The sequence below is a fragment of the Oryzias latipes genome, chromosome 12, assembly GCF_053564925.1.
Source record: "Oryzias latipes strain Hd-rR chromosome 12, Olatipes_Hd-rR_3.1".
NCBI classification, from domain to species: Eukaryota; Metazoa; Chordata; class Actinopteri; order Beloniformes; family Adrianichthyidae; genus Oryzias; species Oryzias latipes.
In genome coordinates, this window is record NC_136248.1 from 4,963,000 (window position 1) to 4,981,507 (window position 18,508).

An 18,508-nucleotide genomic window follows, 5' to 3' on the forward strand; every position below is an offset into this window, starting at 1 on the left:
ACACGCAGCGCTTTGACACACATACACATATTCTTTCTACAACACCTATATAGTTAGTTTACTAGTTAGTTAGTTAGTTGTCACTGCTATTTGTTAATAAAGAATACTGCGCTGTAATTGTATTCTTTTCCGACGTGGCCGCCGGGGGATTTTGTGTTTGGCGGGGTGCGATTAACCACGACACTGCGCCCCCTCTACTGGTTCATCACCGCGTTGATCAAAAATCTCACACCGTCACAGCTCTAATAACAGGATTGGGTTCAGAATGGCAGGCGCCTAGAAAACAGATGTATTCCTCTTCGCCGCCTGCAATCTTCTTTCAAACAACATTAAATGCTGTAGAGACAGAAAAAATGAACTGCTGGATGTCCTCCATTGCTTTTGTTGTTAGCTTCACCCCCCCTATTCGCGGGAAGGTCCAACTTGGAGTAGAGAGCAGGCCATAGAGTCAAATGAGCTTTAGAGCATTTTTGGTGTGCAAATCAGGTCTAACTTTTTAAAGTGCGTTTATGGTTGTTATTCAGCCTACACTGCCCAATGTGTTAAACAGTGTTTCCCAACCCTGGTTCCTGGGGCACTATGTCCTTCATGTTTGCCATGATGCCCTGCTTATAAACACTTGCTGTGCACAGGCACAAGACTAATAACTAGACCAGGGCTGGCCAACCCTGGTCCTCAACAGCCACAATCCTGCCTGGTTTCCAGCTCTCCTTTACTATCTTTCTGCTGATTGGCTGACTCAAGTGATTCCACATCCTGGTTGACTGAACATACCTGGTTTAGGTTTTTAGCATCAAGCAGTCCAGGGAAAGCTGGAAACCAGGCAGGGCTGAGGCTCTGGAGGACCAGGTGTGGCCACCCCTTAACTAGACTATTAACTCCTTTCTGCGACCCACTTTTTTTATTTGAGGCAACTTTACTCACACTGAGTATTTTGCAAAAGCACTGTCCATTGACAAAAACTAGTCAGATCATGTGTACACATGTGGCTTATCACATAGAAAATTGTAAAGCCTGACTCTTTGATCCAGTCAAGGTGAAACAGCCAGGGTGGTGCGACAGGATGGACTTGTTTAGCATAAGCGAGCAGAAGCTTGGATGAGTCTACTGACAGTGGCAAATGAGAGTCTGGGCCCTAATAAAACAGGGCGTGTCTTGTGTTAGTGATGGATACTCTAAAGCACAGGTCTCAAACTCCAGACCTCGAGGGCCGGTACCCTACATGTTTTCTGCCATTGATGCTCCTTTTTGGTTAAACACACCTGATCCATCAACAGCTTGATACAAGGGAAGACTTGAAGCTGCAAAAACTATGACAGCATCACTTTTGTCTTGACTGACCTATATTTCAGTTGTGTATGTTGCATGAGACAGGTGAAACACTTGCAACAACCATGGGCTATAATGGGTGTAGATATCAAATGGCACTTTTTCCTCATGATCTCTGCAGCCGGCTCCAATCAGGCCCTCCTGGGGTGTTAAACCGTAAATCCAGATGGAAGCACATGTGCTTTGCATGGCCCAACAGTCACCAAAGTAACCTCCACAAGGTTGTGAACTGGATAAGATCACTTTATTCTTCCAAACGCACTTCCAGTCTGAGGTTAGGTCTGCCACACTAAATAAACATTTAACAAAGAGTTCCTCATGCATGCAGCTAATATGTGACAGAAATGATCAAAGAATTGTAGATGAGCAAGTGTCTGAAGCAGCATGACACCGCCCAATTAGATCCAGATGACAGCTGCTGCAGAGCAGAGCTTGTAATTTGTAAAAAAAATTCACAATCATCATGGTTGTTGAGATTCTTCTTCATCCAAGTTGCAGTATTCTGTTCTTCAGAGTAGCTAGACTGAAAAAAACACTTTCTTTGATCATCAGGGTATCTTCTTCAGTTCTAACAAATGTCAACAAACCAGTAATAATTAGAGTGGTCAGCTAACATGAGATCACAGGTTTGGTTCCTACCTTGCCTGCCCATGTGTCAAAGTGTCCTTGGCGAAGACACTGAACTCCACATTATAGGTTGGTGTCTTCAGTGACTGTATGTGTGTGAATGGGGTGAATAGGAGTGTGACTGTGAAGCACTTTGGGCCTTTAAAGAAGGTATTAAAAGGCAATCAAAAGATACGCCAGTGCTTTAAGTGGGCTGGTACTCCCCGGTACTCTTTAAAGTACCACCACTTTTTTTTGTCCACTTAAAGCGCTGGTATTCACAATTTACCATTCTGCTATTTGGTGGGGGTCTTACTGTAGTTTATTGAATGTGTGATGGATGTGAGTGGGGGCCTAGTCTGCTGTGTAAATATGTCAAACAAGATTGAACACAAGAGAAAATGTGCCCCCATACCCCCTCAGCAAGAAAAGGTTTCTTCCATCGCACAAAGATGTCTTCCTCAAGTCCTCTCTTAAGCCATCTGTCCTCTCTGTCCAGAATGTGGCTGTATTGTCTTAAATGAGTGTCTACTGTCCTTCAGTACTGGCCTGATGTTGTGATTCTTCTGTGATGTCATCCAGGGGGGTGGTCGTTGACTATTCAGGTGGGGTTTCTACTCCGAGTTGGACCTTCCCGCGTATAGGGGGGGTGAAGCTAACAACAAAAGCAATGGAGGACATCCAGCAGTTCATGTTTTCTGTATTTACAGCATTTAATGTTGTTTGAAAGAAGATTGCAGGCGGCGAAGAGGAAAACATCTGTTTTCTAGGCGCTTTCTTTTGACCTTCAGCCAATCAACAGGTTTTAACAGTAGCTCGGCCCTAACCACACCATTCCATTTTCTATCGATCTACAACCAATTGGGACCCAAAAATGGTACGATTCGGTCTGGCTTTATGAGTCCATTTTATAATGGAAACGCTAAAAATACTAGACTGGATCAGATTGTACAGCTCAATGGAAACGAGGGAAAAGAAGAGAAACCGAACTATACACCTCTCCTCTTTTATTCAATCTAGCCTCCTCACAGGGTCATTGGAAATGGTTGCGCTTGAGTTTTTGGTCTTCTTTGGATTTAAATGAAAGGGCAGCATGGTTAAAAAGCAGACACATTTTGTCTGAAGCCTCCCCTTCTGCTGAGGGGAGGGTTTTTACTTGTACATGTAGTACCTCTCTGACCCTTCTATCGAAACATCTGTCTTCTCTGACAAGAATCTGTGCATTTTGATTTTCAAATGAATGTCCCTCGTCTTTTATGTGGGATTAGACACCTGAAATTGGTACGAAAGTGTTGTTTATTCTGTGCTGGTTCATCCTCTTGTGCATTGGCTGTTTTGTTTCTCTAATTTACAGCTTTGAACAGTCTTCACTGAACTGGACTGAATTTCATTACTTTGTTTTTCTTGGTGTTATTTGGGGTGAACTCGCTTCTACTTTTGTGCATTGGTCGGTTGGAAATGGGCTTGTATTTGATAAGTTGGCCAAAATGTTCTCAGGTTTTCAGAAAAACTGGTGATGTATGAAATAACAATGTTCTTGTTTTGGTCTTTGGAGCCTTTCTCTGTATCCTTCCAATATGAGATGATGTCTTGCTAAAGATCTATTTAGAATAATCACAGGTTTTCAGAGTTTACATTAAATGGACCTCTTCCTTTTTTCTGCTTCCAGTGAGGCTTCCTACGTGTCAAAGTTATTTAAAGGTTGAAACCTGTGTTTGAATCTGGATGTGTTTAAGATCACCAAGCACGCTCGTAGAAAAGTGATATGATTGCTTTTTTCTTGTATAGATATGGTGTTGAATCACCAACAAAAGCCCCCACCTCTGGGCCACTCTAAGACTCCCACCAAGTAACAGGACATTAGCTGCTCATTCTAATAATCACTGGGTTGTTGAAATTTGCATCTTCTCACATGAGTTATTTCATTTTTTGACATATATATATATATATATATATATATATATATATATATATATATATATATATATATATATATATATATATATATATATATATATATATATATATATATAGTAAGTCAGCACAAAAATAACCAGAATTCTTTTATCAACAGTTAGAATGCTCATGTTGTCTTCATTCACAATGATCACTTGTAATCCCACATTCATCTGCAGATTAATGTGATGCCAAAACTGAGTTTGAGGCTTTAGCTTGTCTGTCAAAGAATCCCAAACACCTTGGTTATCTATGAGGGAGAAAAATGATCCCAGCTCTGGTTACTAAAAAAAATACACCCAGTCACCCCTGGATGGCAGCAGCATCTGCACAATGACAAAGGAAAAACAAGAGGAAAAACAAAGCCACTCACCTCTAAACCCGGGGGACCCATTCTGCCAGGTGGCCCTCTTTGAAGCCTGTACTTTTTCCCATCTGAGCCGATGGCCAGATCACCTTCTTTGGACACTATAGTTATAGTCCCAGAATGCCCCTGGTCTGGTTGTTTTCCTTTTCCTATATGCTTGATTCTTTGGTCAAAAGGCATGGTGGTCTGCACAGGTATAATGATCTTGGTAGGTGCTGAGGTAAAAGTTTTTGTCTCCTCTGTTTCTTCTAAGTTGTTGGAATCTTTGGATGTTCTGGGACTTGTTGGGGTGTTGGGAAGTGGAGAAACCCCAGCTGAAGGTTTTTTAGGGGTATTTCCAATGTCCAAGTCGATTATTTCATCTGAAGGTTTTTTGGGGAACTGCAGGGAAGTTCTCCCACTAGAATCTGTCTTTTTCTCTGTTGTGACATTGTCCTCAAACTTTTTCGGTATTTTGTCAATTTTTCCTTTCTGTCGTCCCTCAAGTCCATTTTTAAAAGGTTTCCATTGAGGGTTCACATATCCACCATTTTGGAAGACAGGATCCAACAAGTCGATGTCCTCGTCCACCACAAAGACATCTCCACGTCCAGCTGAGCCTTTTCGGTCGGGTCTGGAGGGTATGGTGCCATCGCCCCGGAGTCGTAGGAATGCAGCCTGTAGAGAGAGATAACAAAGTCAGACTTCTGAAAGGTTTATTCCCTGGTTTTTGTTTTCTTCTAAGAGGAATGGTGAACTAGATTGTTGCCACTCGGATAAACAAAGCTTTGTCTCCAGCTCATCTCACTGATAAGTGCATACACCTACACCTTCTTGCCATAAAACAGCAGAGAAGCACTCCAGTGCAAACAAACTCAAAACCCCATTGGTATGAGCTCTGAATACTGAAGTCTATATTAAATAGCTGCTCATTTGATTTATCTTGTGTTTAACTTAACCTCAGTGAAAATTGTGTTTTTGGTGTTTTAACGTGCTCTTGTAGCATCTCCACCTTCCACCAGTCACACCAAGGAGGAAATGATGACAAATTAACAGAGAAGAGGAAATATAATTCCCGGAGTCCTGCGAATGCCCAGATGTGAAAGCTTCTGTCAGGGAGAAAAAACACGTTTTTAGTGTTTTTAACATGTTCTTTAGCATTTTTTTGTCTCATGATGGAGGACATACAGTGGGGCAAAATAGTATTTGGTGAGCCACCAGTTGTTCAAGTTCTACCACCTAAAAAGATGAGAGAGGCCTGTAATTGTCATCATAGGTATACCTCAACTATGAGAGACAACACAAGAAAAATTGATCCCAAAAAATCTAATTGTCTGATTTTTAAAGAATTTGGTGGAAATGGGCACTCAATTTTGAAATTATACTATAGATTCATACAGTATGTCAGTGCAACCAACTCTCATGGATTAGTTGTGAAACTCAAGCATTTGATTGATCTCTTACGTTTTCACGCCACACCTCTATTTCTCACTTACCCACCAAAATACACTTTTTTTAAATGAATGAATCTGCTGAAGCTGAAGAAACACTCGTAGGATCCCGTGCTTTAATTACATGTTCCCAAAACTACACTTGACCCGTATAAAGTGACTTCTTTTGTCTGAGTCTCACTCCAACCTTTTATGAAAAGTTGGCAGCCCTCAGCATGTAGTAAATAGTGAACAGATTTGAATATGACCCAAGTTCATCCCCCAGGGGGCAAGGCTCAGGGTCACCAAGGTTAACAATCAGCAGGAAGGTTTGAAGTCCTACGAACGGTGACCGTGTCTATCTCTTGAACTAAAGCAGGAAGTTGGCTCCAAAGAAGAGGAGCCAGATAGCTAAAGGCTCCGCCTCCATTATAGTTTAGGGAGTTCTGAAACCACCAGGAATCCTATAGACTGAGAATAAAGTGATCTGTTCAGAAAATAATAATTATGAACCCTGACATAAAGTTAAAACCCTATTGTGCAAATTTTACCAGTTGGTAAATACATTTTTAAATCAGAAGACATTTTTATATTCATAATTTTCATTCATAATTTTTCAAATGGTCAACAAACATTTTAGTTTTTTTTTGTTTTGTATCTCAATCTGGTGCTTTTAATAAAAGAATGGTTGGTCTTTTTAGCAAACCTTGCCTCCCAAATGAGCATATGATTCTGTCATCCTCTACTGCATGACAATAAAGCTACACGCCTCCCATCCTTCACCCAAGGTTACTTCCTTCAGAAATGCACGTTGTCCTATGCTTGTCGGTTCTTGTTGCACAGACTTTACAAAGAACTTGAGAAGTTAAAGCTCTGTTCATTGAAATTTACTTTACAATGAAATATAATTTACACAGTGACTCATCTTGCTACACAACCCGCACAAAGATTTCACAGTTCAGCATTAAAATGACTTGCAATTCTTCAAAGTTATTTCAAATGGAAGCTGGTATATGTTCTGGAACTGTTGTTGCTGTATTTGTTTTCAGTCACTTCAGCGCCACCTGTCGCTTTCAAGCAAACACACGTCTTTGTGCAGCATCCAGAGGTGACTGCAAACACTCCAGAACCAGTAGTTCCCCCCTACAGACGACAAAGCAGCAACATGTTGGGCCTCAGGGACTGCTGGCTTAGCGAGAGGCCTCTCAGGGGAGGGGACCAGAGAGCCATACATTCAGTTTGATGCTGCTGCAGAGCACTTCAGTGGATGTGTAGCATATGGTAAACAGGACAATGGGGAGCCAAAAGGCAGGAAGAAAAGATGGATTTTTTGTTTATTATTGCAAAGAAGAGCTTCAATTTTATCCTGCATGAATTATGTATATATATATTTAAAGGAACTTAAAGCTGATTTAAAAAAATAAATAATCCATTTTAACATAAGTTATTATTTATTGTTTAGAATCAATCAAATCAGGAAGAAAAATAAAATTTGTGAAAATTCTGATATTTCCAAGTCTTCAAATAAAAAAGCAATAAAAAAAAATGTTTTTATGTGTAATACCTGAAAATGTCATTTTGATCAAATAGTTCCTTTTTATTTCACCATATTTATACATTTCAAGGACAGTGCATGTTTTTAAATAAACATATCTGTATCCATGCCAGAATTAACCAGATAGCTTTTTTATTATCTGTGGTCCCTCAAAGGGTCTTTTGCAGTGGCGGTTCTACCCTGAATTACTCCCCGGGCGAGACCCTCCTCTGGCGCCCCCCCAATAGAGTCACTTTGTCCATTTATTGTAACTGAAAATACAGTTAGGAAATATTTAATCAAACGCAAATAATCTGAAATAAATATTATAAACTACAAATCACACTAATAATACACTAGAATAAATGTAACTGCAGCACTAAGAACAGAAACACTAACTAAAACCTAACCTTTGTGGCCTTCCTGATGCAAGCTTGTCAATAACGTCATCATATGAAATCTGCTCCCCCCCTGAATGATTGATACTAACAACAGCAGGTTAGTGAGTTGCTCCTGAGACATTGGTGATCTCAGGTATGACTTGATCAACTGGAGTTTTGAAAAGCTAACAGCAGCAGCAGCAGCAGCAGCAGCATGCTACCATCACAGCTTATTTAACATTATGAACTAATATACAACAATAAAACACAACAAAAACTTTGTGTTACAGCAGAGCAGACAGACACACGAATCATAACTAATGTTACAAGTTGAGGCAGAGCAAACATTTAAGAAGAATATCTTAAAAATGACGTTATTTGCAATATTTGGGCCTACTTCAGTTTTTGTCATGATAGACCAAACAAGAGATTTTTCCTCTGCAACGTTGTTGTTGTTGTAGGGCAGGTAGCATTCGAATTTAGAAAACGTGCATCTAGCTATGCGATAATAACCTTTTCTTTGTCTCTTTTCTCCTCTTCTTCTCTTTTCTTTCTAAATTGGGCACCAGCTTTGACCTTTTTTCTCCATATTTCAGATGTTTTTGCATTTAGCATAAATGTCCTGACATGGGTATCAAGTCTGTCGACTAAACCAACTGACATCTAAGTGAATAATTTTTTTTGTTTTCCCATTTTTTATTTGGGCATTTCACACAAAAATAACCAAAAAAGCATGATTTTTTTTTATACCTTTTTTATACCCAAACTCTGTGATATAAGTAAACCAATAGTGGTGCATAAAGTATTTTAGAAGAGCTGAGCCGCTGGCGCCGCCCCTCCGTCATTTTTCCGCCCCGGGCGATCGCCCGTATGGCCCGTGCCTAAAACCGCTACTGGTCTTTTGTAACCCAAAATGGGAAAAAAAAGAAAAAGAAACAAGTGGGGGAAAAAGTAAAGGTGATTATTATGTTATTTTCTTGTATTTTAGCTGAAAAGAATCCAGCAAATAGATCGTAATGTTTTACTGGACAGGAAAACAACAGTCTTTATGCTTCTTGGGACTTAATATCATTCACAGTAAAAGGTTTTGGCACAAACCTGAAATAAAAACAATCAGCTCTAGACACCAGCGTGCAGATGTTGCTTAAGGTGACCAGCTGTTTTCTGCATGAAATTGTTTCTCTCAGCTCAAACCCAGTGAGGAAACCCGTCTAACAACAGCATTCTGTGAAAGGATTACATTTAGCTAAAAATCTGAGTAAAGGAAGACCGTTTCCTCATGAATGCAGCTCAGTTCTGGTTCCGTTCGGGAATTACTACATGTCTGTTCAGAATTAGATCTTAAAATAACTCCCCTCCGGTATTCAACCCTCCGTCTCTCGCTGCTGGTCAGGATACAAGACAGAGCTTTTCTAAACAAACTCAAATCCAGCAGAAATTAATAAACTGTTATGGCACTTTATTTATTATAAACGATATTAGAAACATCTGGAAGTGGACTTAAACAACCTGACAGGGCAGACTGCAAATGTAGATGCAGAAATTAGACTCAAAGTTATCTTTATTTCTAAAGATCAGAACGACAGCATAGAGCTGATTGGTGAGTCCTGCAGCTTCTCTGCCCAAAATAAAGACCATGACAGAACCCCGGAGTCGGCATGCTTGGGTATAACCTTGAAGAGGGTCGGGCTGCAGAAAGTTGGTTGGGGCAAGAGAAAATTGGGTCACAGAGTTGTGAGGACAGTAAGAAGAAGTCCGTGTATCTTCAGATGTTCAATGCACCTCATACGTAAGAGCCAAACGCTGTGTGTTTGACATAGGGCCAGATTTTAAACAATTACCTCTTCCAGTTTGGGAAAGCACTGGCTTGAATGAAAATCATTTTAAGATCATATTTCACCTTAATACAGTTTAGGCACCAAAACAACCTTTCCAAAGAAAAAAAAAGACTGGTTTCATGATTTAACTTTAAAAATTTTTAAGGCAGACATCAGTTGAACTTGCTTAAACCCCACCATAATTGTATGATTGAACATTTTACATCAACAACAGATTATTTTAATGTGCATTCCATTCATCAGGTCTAGAACATATCTGAGTTTGCATTCTGCATGTGCTGTGAAGCCCGGAGACGAGCAGGAGAACCAACACACGGCTGCAAGCCAAAACAAAAGCCCTTTCTCCTTCTCTTGTTCTGGGCTGCATCCAAGCAGCCGGTCTTAGCAGATAAAGCGACACCGGATCCTCTCAGGTCAACACTTCCCGTCTCCTTATCTCTGCTCCTGTCTGCCAGATATTCATTCAAACAGGAGCTTGGTCCATGCTTAGAAAATAATACGTGAAATGCTGAGTAGCCAGTCATCAATGCTGCATTAGGAGTGATCATCCTAGCACTCAGTTGTCATTAAAAACTCTGATTTTGGGCAGTGGTGTGACAAACGGTGCACTTCTTCAAGGAACTCACAAAGCAAATTTTCCCAGCAAAAAAATTCAGCTCAAAAGTGAAAAAGAACAAACGTATGGAAATGTTAGAGTTCTTTGGGGCGGCAGTGCATCAGGTGATAGATAGAGCAGGTCGTCCAATGACCGAAGGGTCAGCGGTTTGATCCCTGCTCCCCTCAGTCAAATGGCGTCGTGTCCTTGGGCAAGACAGTTCACCCTCCCTGCCTCCAGTGCGGCTCCACTGGTGTGTGAATGTGTATGAATGTCCTGGTGATGGTCAGAAAGGCAGTGGGCGCAAATTGGCCACCACGCCTCTGTCAGTCTGGCCCAGGGCAGCTGTGGCTTCATCCGTATTGACCATCACCCAGAATGAATGAAGAGGGAATGAATAATGGACACATTGTAAGCTCTTTGAGCACCAAGGAAAAGTGCAGATAAATCTAATCCCTTATTATTATTATCTTTCCTGAAACTAATTTAAGATGAGAAACACAAACTGGACCCCTAAAGTGGTGCAAAGGTCAAGCATGGCACACTGAGGGAGTATTGAGTGTTTGTCCATAAACTGGAGGTCAACCTGGAAGAACCAAATGTTATAGTTTTTCAGATGACCACTGGAAGCTGGTTGCAGAAGAGTATTTTCACACCATGCATACATACATGCATGCATGCATACATGCATACATACATATATATATATATACACACACATATATATATATACACACACACATATATATATATATATATATATATATATATATATATATATATATATATATATATATATATATATATATATATATATTTATATATATATATATATACATACATATATATATATATACACATATAAATATATATATGTTGCCTTGCTTCCAAGTCCACTGGAAAGTTGCACAAGCCAGTAATTTTTGAAGACTGAAGGGAATAAACCTACAGGAGCTATGCTAAAGCCAACACGCTAACGACCGACCGGTACAGAATCAAAGATGAGCAGGTCAATTAATTTACCATTGGCTAATGAATCTGTCAATCAAACTTATCAGCAAAGCGGCATGCTCACTTTCAGCCAATTGAATGGCCTCTTAGACTTTCTCTAAGCTTTCACACAGGTGACAAAAAAAGCCCCGCCCATCCTAAATCCTAACCATTTTGCACAATCTTCACTGTTTTATTTTTTCATTCATCCTCTCTCGTTTAGAGTGACTCAGGTCAGCTGGGACTCTCCAAAGCTTTCAATTTACAGTCTTTTTATTAGTTTAGATTCTAATTTAACAAGCAGAAGTGCAAAAGACCAAACAATCAGCAACTGATGCCAAAAACAAAACACAAAGTTACATAAAAATGCGCAGAGGGGATTCATCACAAATGATGAAGTTGTTGGGTTCTAGAAAATCCACAGTTTTTCTTCAAGTTTCAGACTTCCATGCCTGCGGCATCTGCTGCCTTAACAAGCAGGAACTGGATTTTTCTGATCCATCATGCTCTCTTGTTTGATTGCTCTCTCAGTAACAGGATCATTGTTTGGAAACGCCGTTGAGTAAATGTACATATCTAGATTGGTTTCATTGGACCTTTGTAAGCATTTCTCATGATTGCTGATATAAAATAAAAGGCCTTAAACTTCTTTTGGGCTCTGAAGAAAGGCAGGATAAAGGGTCAGATTATGACAGGTGCACCTGGTCTTGATTAATGGTTATGGTTAATCAGAGCAGCGTTTGTCAGCACGAGAACCCTCAGGCGTTTTCCTTTCATGTGAAGATCTTCTGTTACCTGAAGACGCCCGACAAAGGGGCTACAGGCTACGGCGCTCTCATCAACACACGTGCACGCGCACAAACAATGAAAGTGCTCCTAAAAAGAGCCAATCAGACCACAAGGACTGTAAATCTTACTGAGACACAGGCATGCATGCAGGCTGGCTGGGTCTTGCCCAGAAACAGTTTGATCTGGAAAACTTCAGGATGACACATTTCTGATGTTTCAGGACTCATGAAGACAGACGTCTACTGCTTATGTGAGAAGATGCAATAAACACAGAAACCAGATGTAAACAACAGAGGGAGCTGTTTGAAGTCTGGGCATGTCTGCACTGCTGTAGGTGATGAAATAAAGCAGAACTCACTGTTTGACACACCGGCGATCGTACATATGAACATGCGAGTGTTCACATGCATCCAAGTGAATCAAAGGTGGCATCAGGCTTATTGTGTTTGGGGGATTTTTATTATCCTGGAGCACTCATTTCAAAATAAAAGCACCTGGCAAACTGATTGTGGACTTCTCAGGATGTGCAATGAGACCATGAAGGGTTTAAGGGAGGGGCAGAGGGCCCCTTAGCTCTGCGTGCTGCGTTTACCTGCAGGAGCCAAACGTCTAACCTCTGTTCGCTGGATAAAAAGGTTACTTGAAAACGAAACAAGAAATGATTTAATTTCCTGATATTTCAGGGAAAACTCTGCAATGTTACAGTAGGGAAACAGAATCAAGTTATGCCTCTGGTTTGCCGTGACTGAGATTTAATAATGAAAACCCTGGAGAGCAAATTATGACGGAAACTGAAGCACAGGAGGCATCTTAAGGTTAAAATGTTTTTTTTTAAAGCATATAAAGTGGTAGAGTTAACAAATCTGCTGCTGAAAAGGCAAAGCAAATGTCCCGTTCAGATAAAGGTGAGTGCTACCTCAGAAATTATGAAGGCATATTTCTGAAATGTAGACTCGACATTTCATTAGAGAAGCAAGTTTGTCACTAAATGTTCATGGATCTTTCCTGCGTCTCCCACTGCTAACATCTTCATTTGTCTCTGCGTCTCCCTTAAAGTTATGTGTGATAGTAGCACACAAACACAAGGTCCCTATTAGAAAAGGAGAGTGAAAAAAGAAGGGTGGTGTGTTTGTGGAAACTACAGAGGAATAAAGCTGATGAGTCACAATAAAGGTATGAAGACTAGCAGAAGGTAGACTGAGATCAGAAGTGAACATTTGTGAGCAAAAGTGTGGATAAAGAGAACCACGGATGCAATATTTGAGGATTCTTCTGGAGAAGAACGGAGAAGGTCAGAAGGATCTGCATTGTGTCTTTGTAGATCTAGAGGAAATCTACGACAGGATCCAGAGAGAGGAGCTGTGGTTTGGATGAGGAAGTCTGGAGAACATAAGGGACAGTACACCCTAAAAATGGAAGCCAAAGATTAAAATTAGAACAATATTATATCAGTCTCTAAGAATAAAATATAAAGGCTGAATTGGTTCATATGAAAATATCTTAAAAATGTTTTGTTTTGTTTCCTGATTAAGGAGAATGTGTTACTATGAAACATTGTTTTACAGTGTTGTTGATGTTCTTCAAAGCGTATTGTCTTTGTCAGTTTGTGCAGTTTGATAGTCACACACACACAGACACACATGTCTAAGTCACAGATGCTGATTAACACACATGTAATATGAAAGTCCAGCCCTTCTGTTCTTTTTTCACACTTCTTGAGAACTTGCCTTAAAATGTTCATACGTGAGACAAACATCCATGTCTGCCCTCTGCAGGTGAACATCTTATTCTCATTTTACAAATGAATTCTATGCCAAACATTTCTGAAAAGAGAACTTTACTGGTGGGGAAGACCAGGACAAGGGGAGAGGGGATAGGAGGTCATCACAATTTAAAACCAAGTTCACCAATCAGAAAGCCAAAACGGTTTCTTGGAACATCAATCAGCCAATCAAAAATGAGAAGAGATCTACAATCAAGACAAGACAAGATTGATGAAAATATGAAAAAAAAACTGTGGTTTATGGTTTTTAAGAAAGAATGTGAATTTTATTTAAAATGTTTGAAAAAATGGTTGCCTAATAAATAAATATGTACTCAATACTTTTCTAATCCATTGTAAGATAGCAACTTCTAAATAATCGAGCAGTAACAAATAGGTTAAATCAATAGTATCCAAAGTCTAAGTCAGGGATCTCTGCAGAAATCTATAAACAGAGCGATCTATTTTTCTTTTAGGGTAATTATTTTTCAGTTTTTTTGGAGCCTAGATTTGGCTAAAACCTTTAGTTACTACTTCAATTTATATATAGTAATTTATAAAATTATATTAATATAAACAGGAACTTAAACACTCTTTGAAAAAACTGGACTTCTATTATGAAATGAAAAAAGAACAAGATAAACTCGCCTTTACATGCAAATCAATGCTGTGTTTTTTTTTATTTCTTCCTTTTTTCTTTCATAGCAGTTTTTGGTGCTCCATTTTCAATTGACTCTCACTTTGGACTGGCTGATTGAGGTCCTCCTCTGGTTACATGATCAATCAGCACGTCTGGTCCCTCTCCCGTCAAAGCCCCTTGATCTCCTCATTGGTTAATAGTGCTTGAAATGATTTGTTTTTTCTTGGTCATACAGCTTCAGAGGGCATCCTTGTGAATGCCTATCGACAGAGTTTGGGCAGCAAGTATGCTGCACTAATGGACGTTTTTCTCTCACAAATTCTGAAGCTGTTTGCTTGGGGAATATAAAATAAGAAAGCATGTGTGGCTTTCAAATGAAATCCGTGCAATTCAGCATCTGTGCTGAGTCACATGCAAAATCCCAGGTGTGTGGCTTTAACATTACATGTGGCTGACACAGACGCACACCTCCCAGCAACAGCTTTTCCTCCATTAGATCCAGCTTCATGCTGGACAGAGCTCCTCCAACATTGTACAGAAGTAGCTGCTGTTCCTGTTCATGTGAGCACAACTGTTACTCCAATTCCTAGACGTTACCCTCTTAAGCAGTTTCTATTACAAAAGTGGAGTTAATGATAAATGGTGGAACTCACTATAATGTGAGGCGCCACGGTCCACTGTAAAATTGTGAATGTGGTTAGGGTTAGGGTGAGCTCTGGACATTAAATTTAAAGATAAATGAAGTCTGTTGATCCTGATGTAAAAACATCTCAAGTTGATTCAAAATTGTTTGGATATTTGCAATTTGCAATAAGTTATCCAACACTACAACACTATTTTAAACTCAAAAGTAGGAGAGACTTGGTATTTTATCTCCTGTCAAAGGCAGAGGTTTAAATATCAATCCGTCAATGGAAATGTCCGCTAAAATCCAGTACTGTGCATCCTGAATTATGTTTATGTAATCTTCCTTTACCTAATCTAAAATTAGGGTTCATGACACCTCAGTAAAGATGTGTCCTTTGACTGTGAACAGAATTTAAAGTTGTTGTTTTTTTTTAATCCAACCAGCTTCTTTTTTTAAACCAGAGCAAAAGTTTTTTTTTTTTTTCATTTTGCAGTCATTTAACAAAGTTCACCTGAAAAGTTTTCCCTTCTACTTTCTTACTGATTAATTAGGTTGATTGATTAATTAGGATGATGACGATGCACACAACTGACGTTCAGCAGCATCACTACAGAAGTGCTGAGCTTTTTAAGTTTGTGTGAAAAGTTTTTCAAACCAAATGGACTGAATTTTGACGCCAGATGTTTAAAGACTGAGGCACTGCATGACAGAAAGAGTTAAAGGAAGCAAACCTATCCTGTGTTTCTATAGTATCTGTGCCGCATGCAGCACACATTACCTGTTCATGCTGTTGTCTTTCGCCTCGAACATGCAGGCCCTTTAAATCCAGCAGCAGGCAGCCCAGCAGAAGAGACCGTCCCACATGGCAGAACATGACTGCAGGAGACACAGCCGGTCTGTGCTCTGCTGCTCTGCTCAGGCAGGAGTCTGATCAGGCTGACACACCCACACACCTAAAGCCCCCCCAGAACGCACTCCAGAGCAGACAAAACCCAAACCCGTGAGCTCTCAGCCAGGCAACCCCAGCAAAGCTGTGTTCCAGAACAAGCTTTAAATAAAAACACATTCTGCTCTCGCATACATGCATCACTCTGCAAAAGGCTGATCTCCAAAATGTCCCAAATCACTGTCAGCCAGGGAACTTCCGATCACCCCCCCAAAAAAACAACGATTTCAACTGTTGATGAGGAAATGGAGAACGTCTCCAAACAGATGAGGTAAGGGAATCCCTGCTGTCTCCATGTATGGAAGGAGTTTGATGGGAGTTGGGAAAGCTCCAAAGATTCAGTGAAATAACCACAGCTGAAGGAATGAAGGTCCCCACAGACTCTCTGTGGCTGATTTTATCATCTAGTCAGACAAGAGACCTTCTCACTCCTCACAGTGGGAGCTGCTCATCCCAAGAAGCATTGCGTCACGTCTATCACGAACAAAAGGTTTGGAGCATAAACAACGATATGAGTAAACAAGTTCAGTGAGGTTGATCTGGGGGTAATAGAACCTCAGAAAGCGCTTTATACTTTCAGAGTCGATGTGCTGAGTTTGAATTTATAGGTTTTCTTCATGTCTGCCCCCATGCAGGCTCCTTTTTGAGAAATCTGCTGTGCCGCTCACTGAACTGCAGAGGCAGATTTTGGAACGTTTGTAATTTACTGATGTTTCATCAGCAAACAGTCGACCACATCTGCTCCATTTCTAATACCCCAGCTTTCAACCAAATGATTACATGCCGAAACAACTCATGCTGACAAAATGCTTCTTATCCTGACAAGAGCTTCATAGGTCTACCCAGACCCCCCCCCACACCCAAAATTCTGATTTCAGGGGGGTCCTTTCGTGCTTTAATTAGTTCACTATGGAAGAGTATCCAAACTTTCCAAACTGATGGAAAATTATAGCAGATCCTCCTTTGAAGTTCCCAGAAAAAAAAAAACGTACAGGGTGCAGAACTTTCCTGCTGATTAGAAGAAATGCTAGGCGTCTGTTCTTCAAAATTACAAACTGTTTGCAATAAGAACTGTCCGTCCTCCACTGACAGGGTCGTTTATTATGTGGCCTTTTGTCAGCACCCCGTCTGTCTGCTTCATGTCTGCCCGTTGGTGGAGAGGCATTAGAGAGCGTCTTACAGCTTTTTTCATTCAGTGGAGCTGAACACATGAAACAAATAAAAGTCGTCATTCCTCTTTTGCTGGGCTGGTCCCAGGGGCCTTCTGCCAGCCTGCTCTGCTCAGAAACCAGAAATCTAGATTTCCAGACTCAACTTTTTATGCTTTTTAGTACAAGATTACCATAAACATGCAACTCTTTTAAAACCACAAGAACATTATCAAAGTCCTTAAAGATCCACTCAAAAGAAAACTGTGTTCTTAACATGTTCTTGTGGCATTTCTATGATGATGGAGGACATATATAAAGAAAATTAAGATTAAAATTGCATGTTTTAATATTTATTTATTTATTTGAAATTATAGTGAATCGGGAGCAGACAAAAGTGTAGCTGTGATGTACAGCTACGATCTGTAGGCCACAGCTCCCTGCTCTGCTCCGTTCTGATGAAGACAAACAGATCCATGTACGTCTTTGTTTTCCTTGCCTGAACAGGCATCTGGTTCAAAACTGTACAGCTGGATTGTTAGCTTGAGCATGTGAGGGGCTGTCAGCTAGCAGGAGAGAGTGTAACCTAAGATCTGATGGGAAATGAGCAGAGGCCAACAGTCCTGCAAAATCTGGACAAAACAGACACTGTATATCGACCCGAACTGGCAGGAATTATTTTTTGGTTTCATTTTCATGATAAGATGCTTTTTTAGTTTGGTTGGACACAATTTGGCAGCGGTATCTGTGCTTTGATAATCCTGGATGCACAAAATCATTTAGAACAAGACTTGCCACGGAGAAAATCTGATTACATTAATGAGCAAAACATCTTGATAAATGCTTTGGTGGGATTTGAAGTTAATGATGTCAGGACAGAGAACGCAGCAAGCTTCATAACTATGTTGTCTCAAATGTGAAACTATGTTGCATAACATTTAATCATGCATTCAGCACTGAGTCTCCCAAAGCTTGAGCCGGCCATCAACTGATCGTAAAATGGGGTGTTCACACCATCCTAAAACCTCAACCAGTTCAGACGGAGACGCAGATTTATTCAACCAAGATGGGTCTGTCCTCAAAAATGTTGGCAAAAAAAAGTTAAAAACATTGTTATTGTAAAGCAGCAAGCAAAACTAAAACAGGAATGTTGGGAACATGGTCCGTTCTTATATGTGAAAATGTTCAGTTCACCACGGTTGATAAACACAAACATATGTTTCTATTTAGCTAAAAGTCAATTAATGGACAACTTGTCACTTTGGGATTTACGTCTCCAGATAAATGTATTTTTCCTGCACAATATTGGAAGGACCAAACAGTTCCATCAGCTAGTGTTCAATCAGAGGAGGGGGTAATTGATAAGTTTATCTTTATCCTTTTTAAAGTATCTACAGCTGCATTATACTTTGTTTGTAGACCAAATGTCATGTACGATCCATTCAAATGTGATCTGTATTTCCCCTTAGCCCATATCTGCGTCAGCCTTGCCCGACATTTAAAGTGTGATGAACAAACACAAAACAGAGGTCACTAAACCTGTAATTTTCTAAATATAATAATAAACTTGAATCCACCATTTCAGCAACCT

General features: G+C 40.1%; 1 protein-coding gene across 3 annotated transcripts in view; it reads right to left on the minus strand.

Moving 5' to 3' along the window:
* Positions 1 to 18,508, minus strand: part of si:ch211-196i2.1 (uncharacterized) — a 124,303-nt gene that overhangs the window by 51,022 nt on the left and 54,773 nt on the right. The window contains exons 1-2 of one of the 3 annotated variants that reach the window (XM_078955694.1): positions 15,602 to 15,838; positions 4,265 to 4,915 (exon numbers count right to left, since the gene is read on the minus strand). In XM_078955694.1, the coding sequence (XP_078811820.1) occupies positions 4,265 to 4,915; positions 15,602 to 15,697 (747 nt within the window). In that variant the 5' untranslated portion in view covers positions 15,698 to 15,838. Of the gene's footprint in view, positions 1 to 4,264; positions 4,916 to 15,601; positions 15,839 to 18,508 lie in introns of those variants that run through there. The other 2 variants (XM_078955695.1, XM_078955693.1) reach the window with 2 other exon arrangements.